At 37.6% G+C, this 16142-nt stretch overlaps 2 protein-coding genes across 2 annotated transcripts in view; both read right to left on the bottom strand.

The window, feature by feature from the left end:
• The window catches only part of LOC100329005 (target of rapamycin), a 110123-nt gene that overhangs the window by 38730 nt on the left and 55251 nt on the right, over nucleotides 1-16142 (bottom strand). Inside the window, exon 36 of the mRNA XM_085490725.1 lies at nucleotides 13689-13813. Coding sequence (XP_085346851.1) covers nucleotides 13689-13813 — 125 coding nt within the window. The remainder of the gene's footprint in view (nucleotides 1-13688; nucleotides 13814-16142) is intronic.
• Nucleotides 213-9509, bottom strand: LOC144360006 (serine/threonine-protein kinase pdik1l-B-like). Its single transcript, XM_078012918.2, has 2 exons — nucleotides 9176-9509; nucleotides 213-3747 (listed from the first exon to the last, which is right to left on the bottom strand). The coding sequence occupies exon 2, from the start codon at nucleotides 3643-3645 to the stop codon at nucleotides 2131-2133; it is 1515 nt and encodes a 504-aa protein (XP_077869044.2). The 5' UTR covers nucleotides 3646-3747; nucleotides 9176-9509; the 3' UTR covers nucleotides 213-2130.

The raw sequence follows: 16142 nt of genomic DNA, 5'->3' as shown, positions 1-16142 counted from the left end.
CAGCATAGGTCACCAACTGTAAGAATACCTGTTGTAACACGCTTCAGTGTTATGGCTGTTACACACATGCACACACAATATGTACAGAGTCTATTGTTTACATGACTACTACAATACATAGCTTTGGGTCAAAGTTCATCATCCTGGCAACCTGCCAATTCAGGGTTTCACTCACTGAGTCACGTGTATATGTAACAAATACCATGGCAACATTCTTATGAATAGTTAAGAGTATATTTTATTTTAATTTAAACTAGAAACATTTTTTTTTTACTTCAAATTACAAACCCCTGATTACATACATTGTACAACTGTAAGGTCAATCACCTGGTTTGAAATTATATTAAGTTCTATGATGATTAAAAACAAAATTATCTTGTGAGGCTGTTGGAAATGTAAGACAATATTAACGCCTTATAATTCTTGGATACCATGGCAAATCAAAATAATACAATAACAAGATCACAATAAACTCAAAGCTCATGATAACCTCATAAAGCTTTCAATATTGTTGATATCCATGGCTATTCACTGATTAAAGATTAACCATCCCCAGAGGTAAAAATAAGGAAATATACATGGAATATAAATGTACACACAGGATTTAATCTGATTAAAATGTCATGTATTGTACAGTATATATTTAATTTTTATTTTACTATAATTATTTTGTGAATTGTTTTTATTATTGTGTAGAGCTTAGTTTTTATTACTTCAACTATCCCCACAACTTGTGGTATTTCGCAATTACCAAAACTTTTGAAAAACTGCCAGAAATGAATAATAAATTCATATAAAATAAAATAAGGAAAAAAAATAATAACAATAATCCATTAAAACAAGCTGCTGTTTTCAACAAGAAGTCAAAAATATAACTTTTTGCTAAAAATGACAAAAATATTCATCAAAATTAGAGAATTGAAGATATCATCATGAAATGAACAAATCTGAGAGAGGCATGTAGTACTTATATGTACAACAGATTGTTTATTCACATAAAATTAGAACATATGTTGGGTAATGACCCCTCCCAGTATAAGACATAGCAAAGAAAAACATAGATCACAAGTGAAAGTAAAACAAATTGAGGTACATGTCTATGTTATTGCACTTGCTAAAATTGTTTAAACTATGTTTGAGAAAATGCAAGTCTGAGGATGGGAATGAGGCACTAAAATTACATTACCATACATCTCATGAATATAAATGCTTGTTGCCATGGTGCCCCTAAAATAAACCTTTACATGGGGCTTACAATGTTAACATATGTGTAATGACCAAATGTAAGATTCTGGGAAATAGGGAATACAGCAATTGCAACTCTTTGTGATTGTATTGTTAGTTCTGGACTAAAGTCGCTAGTAGACCCTTTCTACAAGTCAAGCCCCCTCTTGTGTTCAATAATATGGTGAAGGCAGTGTCCTCACATTTGCAGTTTTAATAAATATCACATCAAAATAATGTGTTGAATAAGCTAGGCATAGGCCAGATTCAAAAATGTCAAAGGTATCACATTTGAAACAAACAAGATGGCCGCCAGTCGGCCATATTTGATCAAATTGCAAATTGAATTGACATGTACATGTATTCATTTATAACATGCTAAATATCAATGAAAATGATACATGGGTGACAGAGATATAGTAATATGGCCACAAATAAAAACAGCCGTTATTCGGCCATCTTTGATCTGATTATGAAACTGATATGTATGTATGTACCAAATCTGAATGAAAATGGTACATAAATCTTGGAAATATAATAGTGAGGCCAAAAAGGCAGATGGCTGTCAGTGCCAAATTTGAGCGGTCCATAGGATTCTGAAATATGACTCCGGGCGGGCGGACGGATGCATGGACGGTCGGAGGACATGTATCCTAACATATATAATCTATGTACCAAATTTGAATGAAAACTGACAAGGCATGTCCAAAATACATTTTCAAAAAACAAGATGGCTGCCAGTCGGCCATTTTGAATTGAATCGCTAAACCACTGCATGTGCATATGTTCCACATAAAGTACTAGGCACATGCGAAGAATGAACAGAATCAGTGTGAAAGATTCTGAAATCTGACTCCGGACGGACGGGTGCACGCATGCACAGATGAACGGACAGACCGACGGGGACTAATTATATCCTTCATCCTCCTCACTGATATTACAGTATTCTTGCACCCTGTCTGGTTTGCTTAATCGCCTTTTGGCTAGATGTATACTATCAACTATTCCCACCATTTCACACATTTCAGTTTCACGTTCTTTTTTTGCCTTGTGCAGTCTATCTCGATGCACCATAACACTATCAGCAAGGAGTCTATATCCAGGAGAAGCCAACTGTGGAGTTGTCTCATCATCAGTTGATTTTTTTCGTCTTCTCTCTCTTGCTTCACTATGTGGTGTGTAAGTCTCTTCCATTGCTGCTTTACGCTGAAGATTTCTATCAATATGTGGCAATCTCTCAATGTCTTTCTCTTGTGGCATATCTCTATCTGTAGGTGAACCATAACAATGTTCCTTTGCCTTTTCTACTTGCCGACCCCCATCAACTTTACGATGACCCCGCTTTAGTCTACGGCCTTCAGCAGCCTTTATCTTTGGCATATCCTTTCGTCGAAGATGATCGTCTTTACAATATAACCTCTCCTCATCTGCAGCTTCCGCTCTCGGAACTTTGCGATCACCAGCTGTGTCCACTTCTCTCTCTGGCTTTCTTGCCCTATCCTCTCTGACCTTAGAGGGCTTCTCTTTGCTTTCCTGAGAGTCAGCTACATACCCAGAATCCAAACCAAATTTGGTAGAATTGTCTTCACAGGTAAACATAATAAGAATGTTCTCAGCTTTTGGTCGTTTTCTTGGACGGTAGGCAACCATGGATATAATGGCTTGTTTAATTTCTGGACTCAGCGATAGATCCTCTGGTAGAGTTGGTTTATATCGTTTGTGTTTCAACAGAGCAAGTCCAAGTACCATGGAGGCCCCACATTCCAAATAATAATATTCCAGCCTTCCTCTGCGAGTTGAGTTTGTGAGAAGGGCTAGGAAGATCACACCTAAAGAAAAGATGTCTACTTTCTCATCATAAAGTCCTCCTTCTGTTATCTCAGGTGCCATGAATAATGGAGTACCGCACATGGTCTCCAAAAAGTTTTGTCCAGCAATACACTCTGCCACCTTAGCCAAACCAAAGTCTGCAATTTTGGCCAAGATCTCACCCTTTCTCATAGCAATAAGTATATTGTCAGGTTTAAGATCACGATGGACGATGCTTCTCTCATGAAGGAAACTGGTAGCATCAACAAGCTGGGTTATGAGTTCAATTTTAAGATGGATGTCCTTCATACGATGACGTCTTGCATCTAGCATATACTCATTCAATGTTCCTTTATCACAGAAATCCATAAACAACAACACACACATACTGTTATTTTCTTGGATTGTCATAACATTCTGAATCTGCACTATATGCTTGTGTTCTACTTTTGACAGAACCATAATTTCCTTCATGGCATCAGTGTGTTTCTCTGCAGTGTCACATTTCAGCTTTTTACCTGCAAAATATTCACCAGTGTTACATTTTCTGTAAAGTTTCACACTTCCAAAGGCGCCACGTCCAATTTTCCGCATATATTCATACCCATCCATCCTGATTTCAATCAATTCAAAACATTTGAGAGTTTCTTAATTTGTCTTTCCTGTAATTCTGGCTGTTTTTAAATTCTCTTCATTCTTAAATCAACCAATCATCTAAAAAGCAAGAACAAAAGAGATAATGTTAATTATGTGCAGTTTAGCCATTTTCTCGTCAGTCTCAAAAATATATTTAAATGATAGTAAAGTCCTATGAAATGTACCAGTTGCACATGAACAGGCATAATCTAGTCTGATCAGAGACACATCAGAGACACATCGGGTTTAATTTATTTGTGTCATGTCCAATTGTATTAATTAGAAAATGTATGTAAGCACTGTACTATTCATAACGCTCATAACGTGATTCAATACATCACAAGAATCAAAAACACCCTTCTGCATTTTCTTCATGAACTATCATTTTCAGTTGAAATATAAAGTCAAGAAATATAAGTCATTAAAATTGTCTCTTTGGACAAGCCATGCATGGCACAGTCCCCGTTATTTATCAAATATAAGATAGTTTTGTTTATAGTAATATAGCTGGAATATAAACATGTCCGAGATATGGATCCAGAAGATGATGCTTGATTATGATGATTTTTTAAAATGGTTGACATTCAGTCATCTTGTATCTGATCATCAAACAAGTACTTGTCCATATGAGAGATATTGCTCTGGAACAGCAATAATTAAAACAAAATGGCCACCAGTCAGCCATTTTGAATACATCTGTATATCAATGATGTATAATGAATATATATACATGTGTAATTTGGACATAATCAATCAAAGCATGTCATAGATATGGCACTACAACCACATTGATTAAAACAAAATGGCCACCAGTCAGCCATTTTAAATTCAATCTGAAAAACAGATTGACGTGGATCAAGGTCCCATAATATCCAATGTATGTACCAAGTTTAAACAAAATCCATCTGTAAACATCTGCAAAATGCTTAATTTTAATGATTTTTCAGAACAAAAATTGCCGCCATCTTGAATCATAGTGTGAAACAAATTAATGTGCATATGTACAATGTATGTCAGTGTGAAGTTTGATTATAATCGGTTCAAGCATGTATAAGAACCGAACGCACACACGACCACATGCACACACAGATGCACTTATGCACAGAGGTGAATCTACAAGTGTCAGGCAAGCATGTATAAGATATAGGACCGAACGCACACACGACCACATGCACACACAGATGACTGTTGTTGGTGGAGTGCATGCAAATATTAGAAGATTGAATCACATTAAATCAGAAATCTCAAGAAATCTACACACCATTACAGTGCTTGCCTTTATACTAAATCAAATCCAAATAAAACTAAAACACTGACAGTTAGCCTTTTTGAATTACCGGTAAATAATAACAACAAATGCCTCAGTGAACCATCATAAGAAAATAAAACAAATAAAACTGGACTGGACACACTAAAGAAATGATTGATGACATGTTCAAAGATTGTTTTTTTGGTATTTTAAGGAACAAAATTGGTCAAAAGTCAACTAAAATAATTATGCTCATGCATCCAAGTACCAGTATGTTGTTGTCGATGTACCTACCTTGAACTGAGTTCATGGTTAAGGACATATAAAAATACTAGTAATTTGGCCATTCACCAGTCAGCCAATTGGAATAAACTTACAAAATACCTTGACTTGTGAATTAGTTTATTTACTTATGCTAATCTTTGATTAAAGGTCACAAAGTGGGTCTCTGAGTCGTTGATCAATATCTTATTTGCATGTGACCCGTGATCTGCAGATAATAGACCAAACCCTAATTTAAAACTGGTTATATAATAAACAAGCCATTACAATTGTTATAAGCCAATATAAAACTCTCCAAAAAAAAATTAATGGTTATGAACCAAAGAAAGATGCGCTCCCTAACAAAATTCACAACATTATACGAACAATAATTGCAAAAAAACAGAATTAAAAAAAAACAAGTCATTGTCAATGACACGTCCCCGTTCCGTTCATATTTGAGTGACATATACATTCAAAGCAGATCATGACCGAAATGCACCTGCATATGTACAACACATTGTGCTAAATCTGAACAAAATCCATCCATGCATGACTGAGATCCGGTTCTGGAATTGTGAAAATATGTGATTTTGATGCATTTTCGGCCTTAAAATGGCCATCATTCCGCTATTGTTAAGCAGATCATGAAACAAATGCACATATCTATTTGTGACATGATGTACCATGTGTGTGTGAAGTTTGAACTTGATCAATCCAGACATGTCTTGGATACGGATCCAGAACTGAATTCTTTAACAAAATGGCCGCCAGTCGGCTATTTCGAACTTGATCCGAAAAAAAAATGACGTGCATCAAGGTCCTATTATGTTTAATGTATGTACCAAATTTGAATGAAATCCGTCCATGCATAACTGAGATCCGGGTCCGGAATGGTGAAAATGTGCGATTTCAATGCATTTTCGGCCTTAAAGCGGCCGCCATTTGGCTATCGTTAATGAGATCATGGAACAAATGCACATACATATTTGTGACATGATGTACCTTGTGTGTGTGAAGTTTGAACTCGATCAATCCAAGCATGTCTCAGATACGGATCCAGAACTGAATTCTTTAAAACAAAATGGCCGCCAGTCGGCCATTTCAAACCCGATCCCAAAAAAAAAAATGATGTGCATCAAGGTCCTATTATGTTTAATGTATGTACCAAATTTGAACAAAATCCGTCCATGCATAACTGAGATCCGGGTCCGGAATGGTGAAAATGTGCGATTTTGATGCATTTTCGGCCTTAAAATGGCCGCTATTCGGCTATCGTTAATGAGATCATGAAACAAATGCACATACATATTTGTGACATGATGTACCTTGTGTGTGTGAAGTTTGAACTTGATCAATCCAGACATGTCTCGGATACGGATCCAGAACTGAATTCTTTAAAACAAAATGGCCGCCAGTCGGCTATTTCGAACTTGATCCGAAAAAAAAAATGACGTGCATCAAGGTCCTATTATGTTTAATGTATGTACCAAATTTGAATGAAATCCGTCCATGCATAACTGAGATCCGGGTCCGGAATGGTGAAAATGTGCGATTTTGATGCATTTTCGGCCTTAAAATGGCCGCTATTCGGCTATCGTTAATCGGATCATGAAAAAAATGCATGTGCATATGTCCCATATAAGGTGTGATGTATGAGTGAAGTTTGAACTTAATCGGTCCATGCATGTTCGAGATACAGGTGATCACGGACGCACGGACGCACGGACGCACGGACGCACACAGGGCAAAACATAAGTCCCCGTTTTCGGACTGCGTCCGAACGGGGACTAATTACAGAATTCAAGATATAACAATTCGAAAGAAACAAGTTATTGTTAATGACATAATTTAGTTAAAATTAGAGAAAATGTTATTCATGCCAAAAATAAAGAAATATGGACCAAAAGCATAGTTGATAATTTAGAGTGAATAATTGGCTGGTCTAGTATCAACAGAAATTAGATTTAATATATATATGGTCAGAAATTAAACATGATATGCTATTCATGCATTTTTTGTATCCAAACTGATGTACAAAGGTATAAAACATGAAACTAATCATCATGGACATGACATGTATCTCTAGATGTATAATGTTTGTATCAAATTTGAAAACTGACAAATTTCAAAAAAACAAGATGGATGCCAGACGGCCATCTTTGATCTGATTAAGGAACAAACTGACATGAACAAATATTTCTATAGTACTATGGTCAAAAAACAAGATGGTCGCCAGTCGGCCATCTTTGATCAGATCACAAACCAAATTGGCATAGACATGTTTAATGTATATACCAAATTTGAACAAAAACTGACAAAGCATATATAAGATACCACATTTTCAACAACTAAATAGCTGCCAGTCGACTATCATTGATCAGATTGTGAAACGAATCATCACAGACATGTATTATAATATGTATGATGTATGTACTATTCAGCCATCTTGGATTGAATCATTAAACTCCTGCATGTACATATGTCCTAGATAAAATACTAGGCACATTCAAGGAAACAAATTAATGCACATTAGTAACCCCTATACCATACCAAGCTGTTAATGACTATGCACTTTGAACTATAGATCAACAGAACCAAAAACAATATTCTCAATTTTTGTATAAGTTTTTAAACCAAAGAAATACATTAAATTGCAGATCAATACTTAGAATTGGCAAAAATTAAAAGTTTTCAAAAACTATAAATCAAACTTTTGATTTGTAATCATTAGATTAATGTGATTTAATTAATAAAGACAGATGAAAAGTGATTAGTAATCAAATCAGTGTATGGATGAGAAACTGTTTTAGTAGCAGTTAATTCAATAACAGAATTTGGACATAATAATTATATGTAACCATAGCAGCACATTCGCCATGAAGAAATTTAATAGTTCCTGTTTATTGTCTTCACCTTAATATCCCTTTCTTTTCTAAATCTGTTCATTTCACAAACATTTTTGTCAAAATTCAATTTTATAAAGTTTTTGCAACATTATTTTGGTTTTCACAAACTTTTTAGAATAAAAGCTTTTCTTGACAACCAAAATATGATGTAAGGAATGTAAATACCAAATGGCCACCTACCATTATTAATGTCATGCCATGTCAATATATGAAGTACATGTATATTAATGTAAGAAACACACCATAGACAGCAGCTACTGTTATCTGCGACAAGATTATCTGTTATACTAGCATTGACTTTCACTTTTCTTGATCTAAATCTGCCAAGTGCCTGTTTCCATGAAAATGTCACATTTTGAGAATTTGTAACCAAATCTATGAATAAAATATAATATTCTGACTCACGAATAAAACATTGATAAATTTAAATCTTCACTCAGCCATTTAATAATATGGTATGTGGTCAGTGGATAAGCTGATATTCAGACAATTAATAATATGGTATGTGGTCAGTGGATAAGCTAATATTCAGACAATTTATAACATGGTATGTGGTCAGTGGATAAGCTGATATTCAGACAATTACATCTAATTGATCTGAAACCCACACACATACATCCTGTAACATACATGTACATGTACTAGAAACTGTTTATTTTCACTGTCAGGAAATTTTCACATTTTCAGGATTTCATGGCATTTGGAATACAGTGAAATTTTAAGGTGCAGTGCGGCCATGAAGGAGAAGTGATATTGATTTCTGTGGTGCATGTAAAACACACTCTAGTCGTCAACCTTCAACCCACCAAAGGAACAATAGGAACAATGAAAAACTACCAACAAAAAAGAAGAATAGAAATGAACAATACAGACAATGACTAAAACCATGCATGACTACAAGGTAAGCCTGCATAACAAAACTACTAAACTATTTTAAATTTAAAGTTTTCTGTTGAAAGACCACATGAAACCAGCATGTCCATGTTTACTGAACTTAAAAGATATTTTTAGTGAATGTTGTGGACAAAATAAAACACAAATATAAAACACACCAAAGTAAAAAAAAATATAATAAAAAAACACTTACCGTATTTGAATTAATGTCCTTCTGGGTGCAATTCATCAGCTTTAGGGTGGTAATCTGCGTACAGGATAAGGTGCGTGGTACGTGCAACAACATGTCGCTCTATCGCATTAATGTTGTAAGAATTTCCTCATTCAAAATAAATAGATAGCAAAAGTCGTGAGTTCCTATATCTCTTATCTTGGAATCACATCTAAGGTAAGTCAGGTGACCTACATTGAGAATGCTGCAAAACTCAATAATAATCAAATGTCACGGTTTATGGTCTCGCTGTCAGCAAATAAAATTTGATTTTTCGTAATTACAGTAGAAAAAAAAAGTATTTTTGACATGCACAAAACATTTCCTGGCATTGAGTCAACATAATTTTCTCATGAGTGAAGACCTTTGCACTTTAGACCGTCCCATTATACAGTGGGGGAGGTGGGTGTACTTTGGACTAAACCAATAGGATAGGATAAGAGGGGCAAGTCAAATATTTATTATTTTTCATTTGTCTAAAATCAGTGATATAATATCTCAACATTGATACATATTTTTTCATTCATGATGGAAAGTGCTGAGATTATTGTCTGTGTACATTGCAATAGGACAACCTATGTACAGATTACTACGTGCTATAAATAGGTATTACAGCTTTGCATGTTATTTTGTTTAAGTAGGTCAAAGTACAGGAACACTGACTGCTTCAGGTAACAGCAATAATGAGGTCTGCCCAAGACAGGTATGAAGTGGTACTTATAATAACCTTATAAAAATTCTGGGTCTTAGTAGTCTAGCATCTGGGTCTTAGTAGTCTAGCATCTGGGTCTTAGTAGTCTGGCATCTGGGTCTTAGTAGTCTGGCATCTGGGTCTTAGTAGTTTAGCATCTGGGTCTTAGTAGTCTAGCATCTGGGTCTTAGTAGTTTAACATCTGGGTCTTAGTAGTCTAACATCTGGGTCTTAGTAGTCTAGCATCTGGGTCTTAGTAGCCTAGCATCTGGGTCTTAGTAGTCTAGCATCTGGGTCTTAGTAGTCTAACATCTGGGTCTTAGTAGTCTGGCATCTGGGTCTTAGTAGTCTAACACCTGGGTCTTAGTAGTCTAGCATCTGTGTCTTAGTAGTCTAGCATCTGGGTCTTAGTAGTCTGGCATCTGGGTCTTAGTAGTCTGGCATCTGGGTCTTAGTAGTCTAGCATCTGGGTCTTAGTAGTCTAACATCTGGGTCTTAGTAGTCTAGCATCTGGGTCTTAGTAGTCTAGCATCTGATTCTTAGTAGTCTGGCATCTGGGTCTTAGTAGTCTAGCATCTGGGTCTTAGTAGTCTAGCATCTGGGTCTTAGTAGTCTGGCATCTGGGTCTTAGTAGTTTGGCATCTGGGTCTTAGTAGTCTGGCATCTGGGTCTTAGTAGTCTGGCATCTGGGTCTTAGTAGTCTGGCATCTGGGTCATAGTAGTCTGGCATCTGGGTCTTAGTAGTCTGGCATCTGGGTTTTAGTAGTCTAGCATCTGGGTTTAAGTAGTCTGGCATCTGGGTCTTAGTAGTCTAGCATCTGGGTTTTAGTAGTCTAGCATCTGGGTTTAAGTAGTCTGGCATCTGGGTCTTAGTAGTCTAACATCTGGGTCTTAGTAGTCTAACATCTGGGTCTTAGTAGTCTAACATCTGGGTCATAGTAGTCTGGCATCTGGGTCTTAGTAGTCTGGCATCTGGGTCTTAGTAGTCTAGCATCTGGGTCTTAGTAGTCTGGCATCTGGGTCTTAGTAGTCTGGCATCTGGGTCTTAGTAGTCTAGCATCTGGGTCTTAGTAGTCTAGCATCTGGGTCTTAGTAGTCTAGCATCTGGGTCTTAGTAGTCTAGCATCTGGGTTTTAGTAGTCTAACATCTGGGTTTTAGTAGTCTAACATCTGGGTTTTAGTAGTCTAGCATCTGGGTCTTATTAGTCTGGCATCTGGGTCTTAGTAGTCTAACATCTGGGTCTTAGTAGTCTAACATCTGGGTTTAAGTAGTCTGGCATCTGGGTCTTAGTAGTCTAACAACTGAGTCTTAGTCTAACATCTGGGTCTTAGTAGTCTAACATCTGGGTCTTAGTAGTCTAGCGTCTGGGTCTTAGTAGTCTAACATCTGGGTCTTAGTAGTCTGGCATCTGGGTCTTAGTAGTCTAGCATCTGGGTCTTAGTAGTCTGACATCTGGGTCTTAGTAGTCTGACATCTGGGTCTTAGTAGTCTAACATCTGGGTCTTAGTAGTCTGGCATCTGGGTCTTAGTAGTCTGGCATCTGGGTCTTAGTAGTCTGGCATCTGGGTCTTAGTAGTCTAGCATCTGGGTCTTAGTAGTCTAGCATCTGGGTCTTAGTAGTCTAGCATCTGGGTCTTAGTAGTCTGGCATCTGGGTCTTAGTAGTCTGGCATCTGGGTCTTAGTAGTCTGGCATCTGGGTCTTAGTAGTCTGGCATCTGGGTCTTAGTAGTCTGGCATCTGGGTCTTAGTAGTCTGGCATCTGGGTCTTAGTAGTCTGGCATCTGGGTCTTAGTAGTCTGGCATCTGGGTCTTAGTAGTCTGGCATCTGGGTCTTAGTAGTCTGGCATCTGGGTCTTAGTAGTCTGGCATCTGGGTCTTAGTAGTCTGGCATCTGGGTCTTAGTAGTCTAGCATCTGGGTCTTAGTAGTCTGGCATCTGGGTCTTAGTAGTCTGGCATCTGGGTCTTAGTAGTCTGGCATCTGGGTCTTAGTAGTCTGGCATCTGGGTCTTAGTAGTCTAGCATCTGGGTCTTAGTAGTCTAGCATCTGGGTCTTAGTAGTCTGGTATCTGGGTCTTAGTAGTCTAGCATCTGGGTCTTAGTAGTCTGGCATCTGGGTCTTAGTAGTCTGGCATCTGGGTCTTAGTAGTCTGGCATCTGGGTCTTAGTAGTCTGGCATCTGGGTCTTAGTAGTCTGGCATCTGGGTCTTAGTAGTCTAGCATCTGGGTCTTAGTAGTCTAGCATCTGGGTCTTAGTAGTCTAGCATCTGGGTCTTAGTAGTCTAGCATCTGGGTCTTAGTAGTCTGGCATCTGGGTCTTAGTAGTCTGGCATCTGGGTCTTAGTAGTCTGGCATCTGGGTCTTAGTAGTCTGGCATCTGGGTCTTAGTATTCTAACATCTGGGTCTTAGTATTCTAACATCTGGGTCTTAGTAGTCTGGCATCTGGGTCTTAATAGTTTAATATCTGGGTTTAAGTAGTCTAACATCTGGATCTTAGTATTTTAACATCAGGGTTTAAGTAGTCTAATATGGTCAGATAAAAAACGTTTTGAGTTCCTGTTTCTGTAACCACAAGAAACAACTTAGCGATGATGAAAAACAAAAACACCAACTACAATAAGACAGACATTTTCAATATTTCTTTTTCTTTATTCTTATACAGGCAAAAGAAAAATGTAATTAGTAGAAACTATGCCATTCCTAGGCAACTTAACAGTTCCTAAGTATTTTATTTTAATGATGATTACAGAAGACAAAGAGTAAATGGTGTTACCATGGTGAATTTTCTGCAAATCGTCTTCAGCCATGCGAAGACATGTACAAGTCATACTGTAAACAATTTCAACACATCCTCGTCTGACGTCATTTTGTAAACGTCATAAATAATGTCCACATATAAGTAAGAACTGTCAGTGTATATGGGTTCATTAACTTAAGAATTTACAATGTTTATTCACGGAAAACACACAATTTCTCTCAAAAACACAAAGTTGGGATACAAAAATAAATTTGCATATCAATAAATGCAAACTCTGACAGTGTTTATGTCACAAATAGTAGAACGCAACATTTGGTACAAGAAGACAGACATGTGCTGATTGAACCTTGGTTTTAATATCTCAAATTTATCAATTGGGGAAGTCTCACATTGCTGTATATAATCAGTAAAAGAATGGGTCAGGCACTGTTAAACCAGGGCAATCAATTTGGTATCATGAAAGGATACAGCCTAGGCAATTTTCATTCCCTAAAAACTTGGATTCTAATTTAGGCTTTAATTAATGCAAACAAAAAAGTTAACTGACGGTGCATGGTGTTATGAACAACCAAGCAAGACATCTCACAAGCAATATTCTACTACCATCTTCATGTATGAGTTGTGATATTTGCAACACGATATAATACACTGTTTTGTGTACATTTCGCAGTTCTCGCGCAATAACCTCATAAAACACTCTTTTGTGCATACTTGGTGGCATTCTCGCATAGTACACTCACACACCAAACATAAATCACTAAAAATACAACATACATGTATAAACATATTTCCGCATACACCACAAGTGTCATGGGAAAGAAAAGTGAGGACAAATCTTCCATGAAAAATCATTGAATATTGGTCCTTTTCAACTATCATAGTCTTGATAGAATTTTAAAAAGTTTAAGCATTTTTTTGAGAGTTGTCCCCAAAAAAGTTGCAAATCTTTTTAAAATTCCTAATTTTTTATTTCACAACATTTTTTGAAATGAGTTTGGATGTGAATTTTCATTTATTTCTGTTATTGTGGGAGAAGATTTCTTACCGAGCCATCAGCTTATGCAACTCTTTCCGTTCTGGAGAATCACCATTTTGTGAAGAGCCAGTCTGCAACACTTGCTGTGGAAGTGAATTCTGTACAAAATGTTGGAGATGAGAAAATGCATCTTGCTGAAATACAGAAAGAAGTTATAGAATTAATATTTTATGATTACCATAACTTGTGTCTATTAAAGAAGTTTGAATGGATAAGTAGTTCTAGAAAGGGCTGTTTTAATCGGTTAGTTTTATGGAAAAGTACCATAGGAAAGCAGGTGCCATGGGAAAGTTTCCATTGGAGTCAGGTTCAATGGAAAAGTTTCCTAGGAAGTAAGGGGCCATGGAAAGTTTTCCAGGGAGGCAGGTGTGATGGAAAGTTTTCCAGGAAGGCAGGTGCTAAGGAAAAGTTTCCATACATGTAGAAGGCAGGTGCAATGGACATTTTTTTCCAGGGAGTCAGATACAATGAAAAAGTATCTTAGAGAGGCAGGTGTGATTTAAAAAATACCTCAGGAGGCAGGATGATAGAAAAGTTCCCTAGGGAGTCAGGTACAATGAAAAAGTATCTTAGAGAGGCAGGTGTGATTTAAAAAATACCTCAGGAGGCAGGATGATAGAAAAGTTTCCTAGGGAGTCAGGTACAATGGAAAAGTATCCTAGGGAGGCAGGTGTGATTTAAAAAATACCTCAGGGGGCAGGATGATAGAAAAGTTCCCTAGGAAGTCAGGTACAATGAAAAAGTATCTTAGAGAGGCAGGTGTGATTTAAAAAATACCTCAGGAGGCAGGATGATAGAAAAGTTTCCTAGGGAGTCAGGTACAATGGAAAAGTATCCTAGGGAGGCAGGTGTGATTTAAAAAATACCTCAGGGGGCAGGATGATAGAAAAGTTCCCTAGGGAGTCAGGTACAATGGAAAAGTATCCTAGGGAGGCAGGTGTGATTTAAAAAATACCTCAGGAGGCAGGATGATAGAAAAGTTCCCTAGGGAGTCAGGTACAATGGAAAAGTATCCTAGGGAGGCAGGTGTGATTTAAAAAATACCTCAGGAGGCAGGATGATAGAAAAGTTCCCTAGGGAGTCAGGTACAATGGAAAAGTATCCTAGGGAGGCAGGTGTGATTTAAAAAATACCTCAGGAGGCAGGATGATAGAAAAGTTCCCTAGGGAGTCAGGTACAATGGAAAAGTATCCTAGGGAGGCAGGTGTGATTTAAAAAATACCTCAGGAGGCAGGGTGATAGAAAAATTCCCTAGGGAGTCAGGTACAATGGAAAAGTATCCTAGGGAGGCAGGTGTGATGTAAAAAATACCTCAGGAGGCAGGATGATAGAAAAGTTCCCTAGGGAGTCAGGTACAATGGAAAAGTATCCTAGGGAGGCAGGTGTGATATAAAAAATACCTCAGGAGGCAGGATGATAGAAAAGTTCCCTAGGGAGTCAGGTACAATGGAAAAGTATCCTAGGGAGGCAGGTGTGATATAAAAAATACCTCAGGAGGCAGGATGATAGAAAAGTTCCCTAGGGAGTCAGGTACAATGGAAAAGTATCCTAGGGAGGCAGGTGTGATATAAAAAATACATCAGGAGGCAGGGTAATAGAAAAGTTCCCCAGGGAGTCAGGTACAATGGAAAAGTATCCTAGGGAGGCAGGTGTGATATAAAAAATACCTCATGAGGCAGGGTGATAGAAAAGTTCACTAGGGAGTCAGGTACAATGGAAAAGTATCCTAGGGAGGCAAGTGTGATATAAAAAATACCTCAGGAGGCAGGATGATAGAAAAGTTCCCTAGGGAGTCAGGCACAATGGAAAAGTATCCTAGGGAGGCAGGTGTGATTTAAAAAATACCTCATGAGGCAGGGTGATAGAAAAGTTCCCTAGGGAGTCAGGTACAATGGAAAAGTATCCTAGGGAGGCAGGTGTGATTTAAAAAAATACCTCAGGAGGCAGGGTGATAGAAAAGTTCCCTAGGGAGTCAGGTACAATGGAAAAGTATCCTAGGGAGGCAGGTGTGATTTAAAAAATACCTCATGAGGCAGGGTGATAGAAAAGTTCCCTAGGGAGTCAGGTACAATGGAAAAGTATCCTAGGGAGGCAGGTGTGATTTAAAAAATACCTCAGGAGGCAGGATGATAGAAAAGTTCCCTAGGGAGTCAGGTACAATGGAAAAGTATCTTAGGGAGGCAGGTGTGATTTAAAAAATACCTCAGGAGGCAGGATGATAGAAAAGTTCCCTAGGGAGTCAGGTACAATGGAAAAGTATCCTAGGGAGGCAGGTGTGATTTAAAAAATACCTCATGAGGCAGGGTGATAGAAAAGTTCCCTAGGGAGTCAGGTACAATGGAAAAGTATCCTAGGGAGGCAGGTGTGATATAAAAAATACCTCAGGAGGCAGGATGATAGAAAAGTTCCCTAGGGAGTCAGGCACAATGGAAAAGTATCCTAGGGAGGCAGGTACAATGGAAA

The sequence above is a fragment of the Saccoglossus kowalevskii genome, chromosome 15, assembly GCF_978046115.1.
Source record: "Saccoglossus kowalevskii chromosome 15, keSacKowa6.1, whole genome shotgun sequence".
Taxonomy (NCBI): Eukaryota; Metazoa; Hemichordata; class Enteropneusta; family Harrimaniidae; genus Saccoglossus; species Saccoglossus kowalevskii.
Note: the sequence above shows the minus strand (reverse complement) of the source record. Positions and strands in the feature narration are given on the sequence as shown.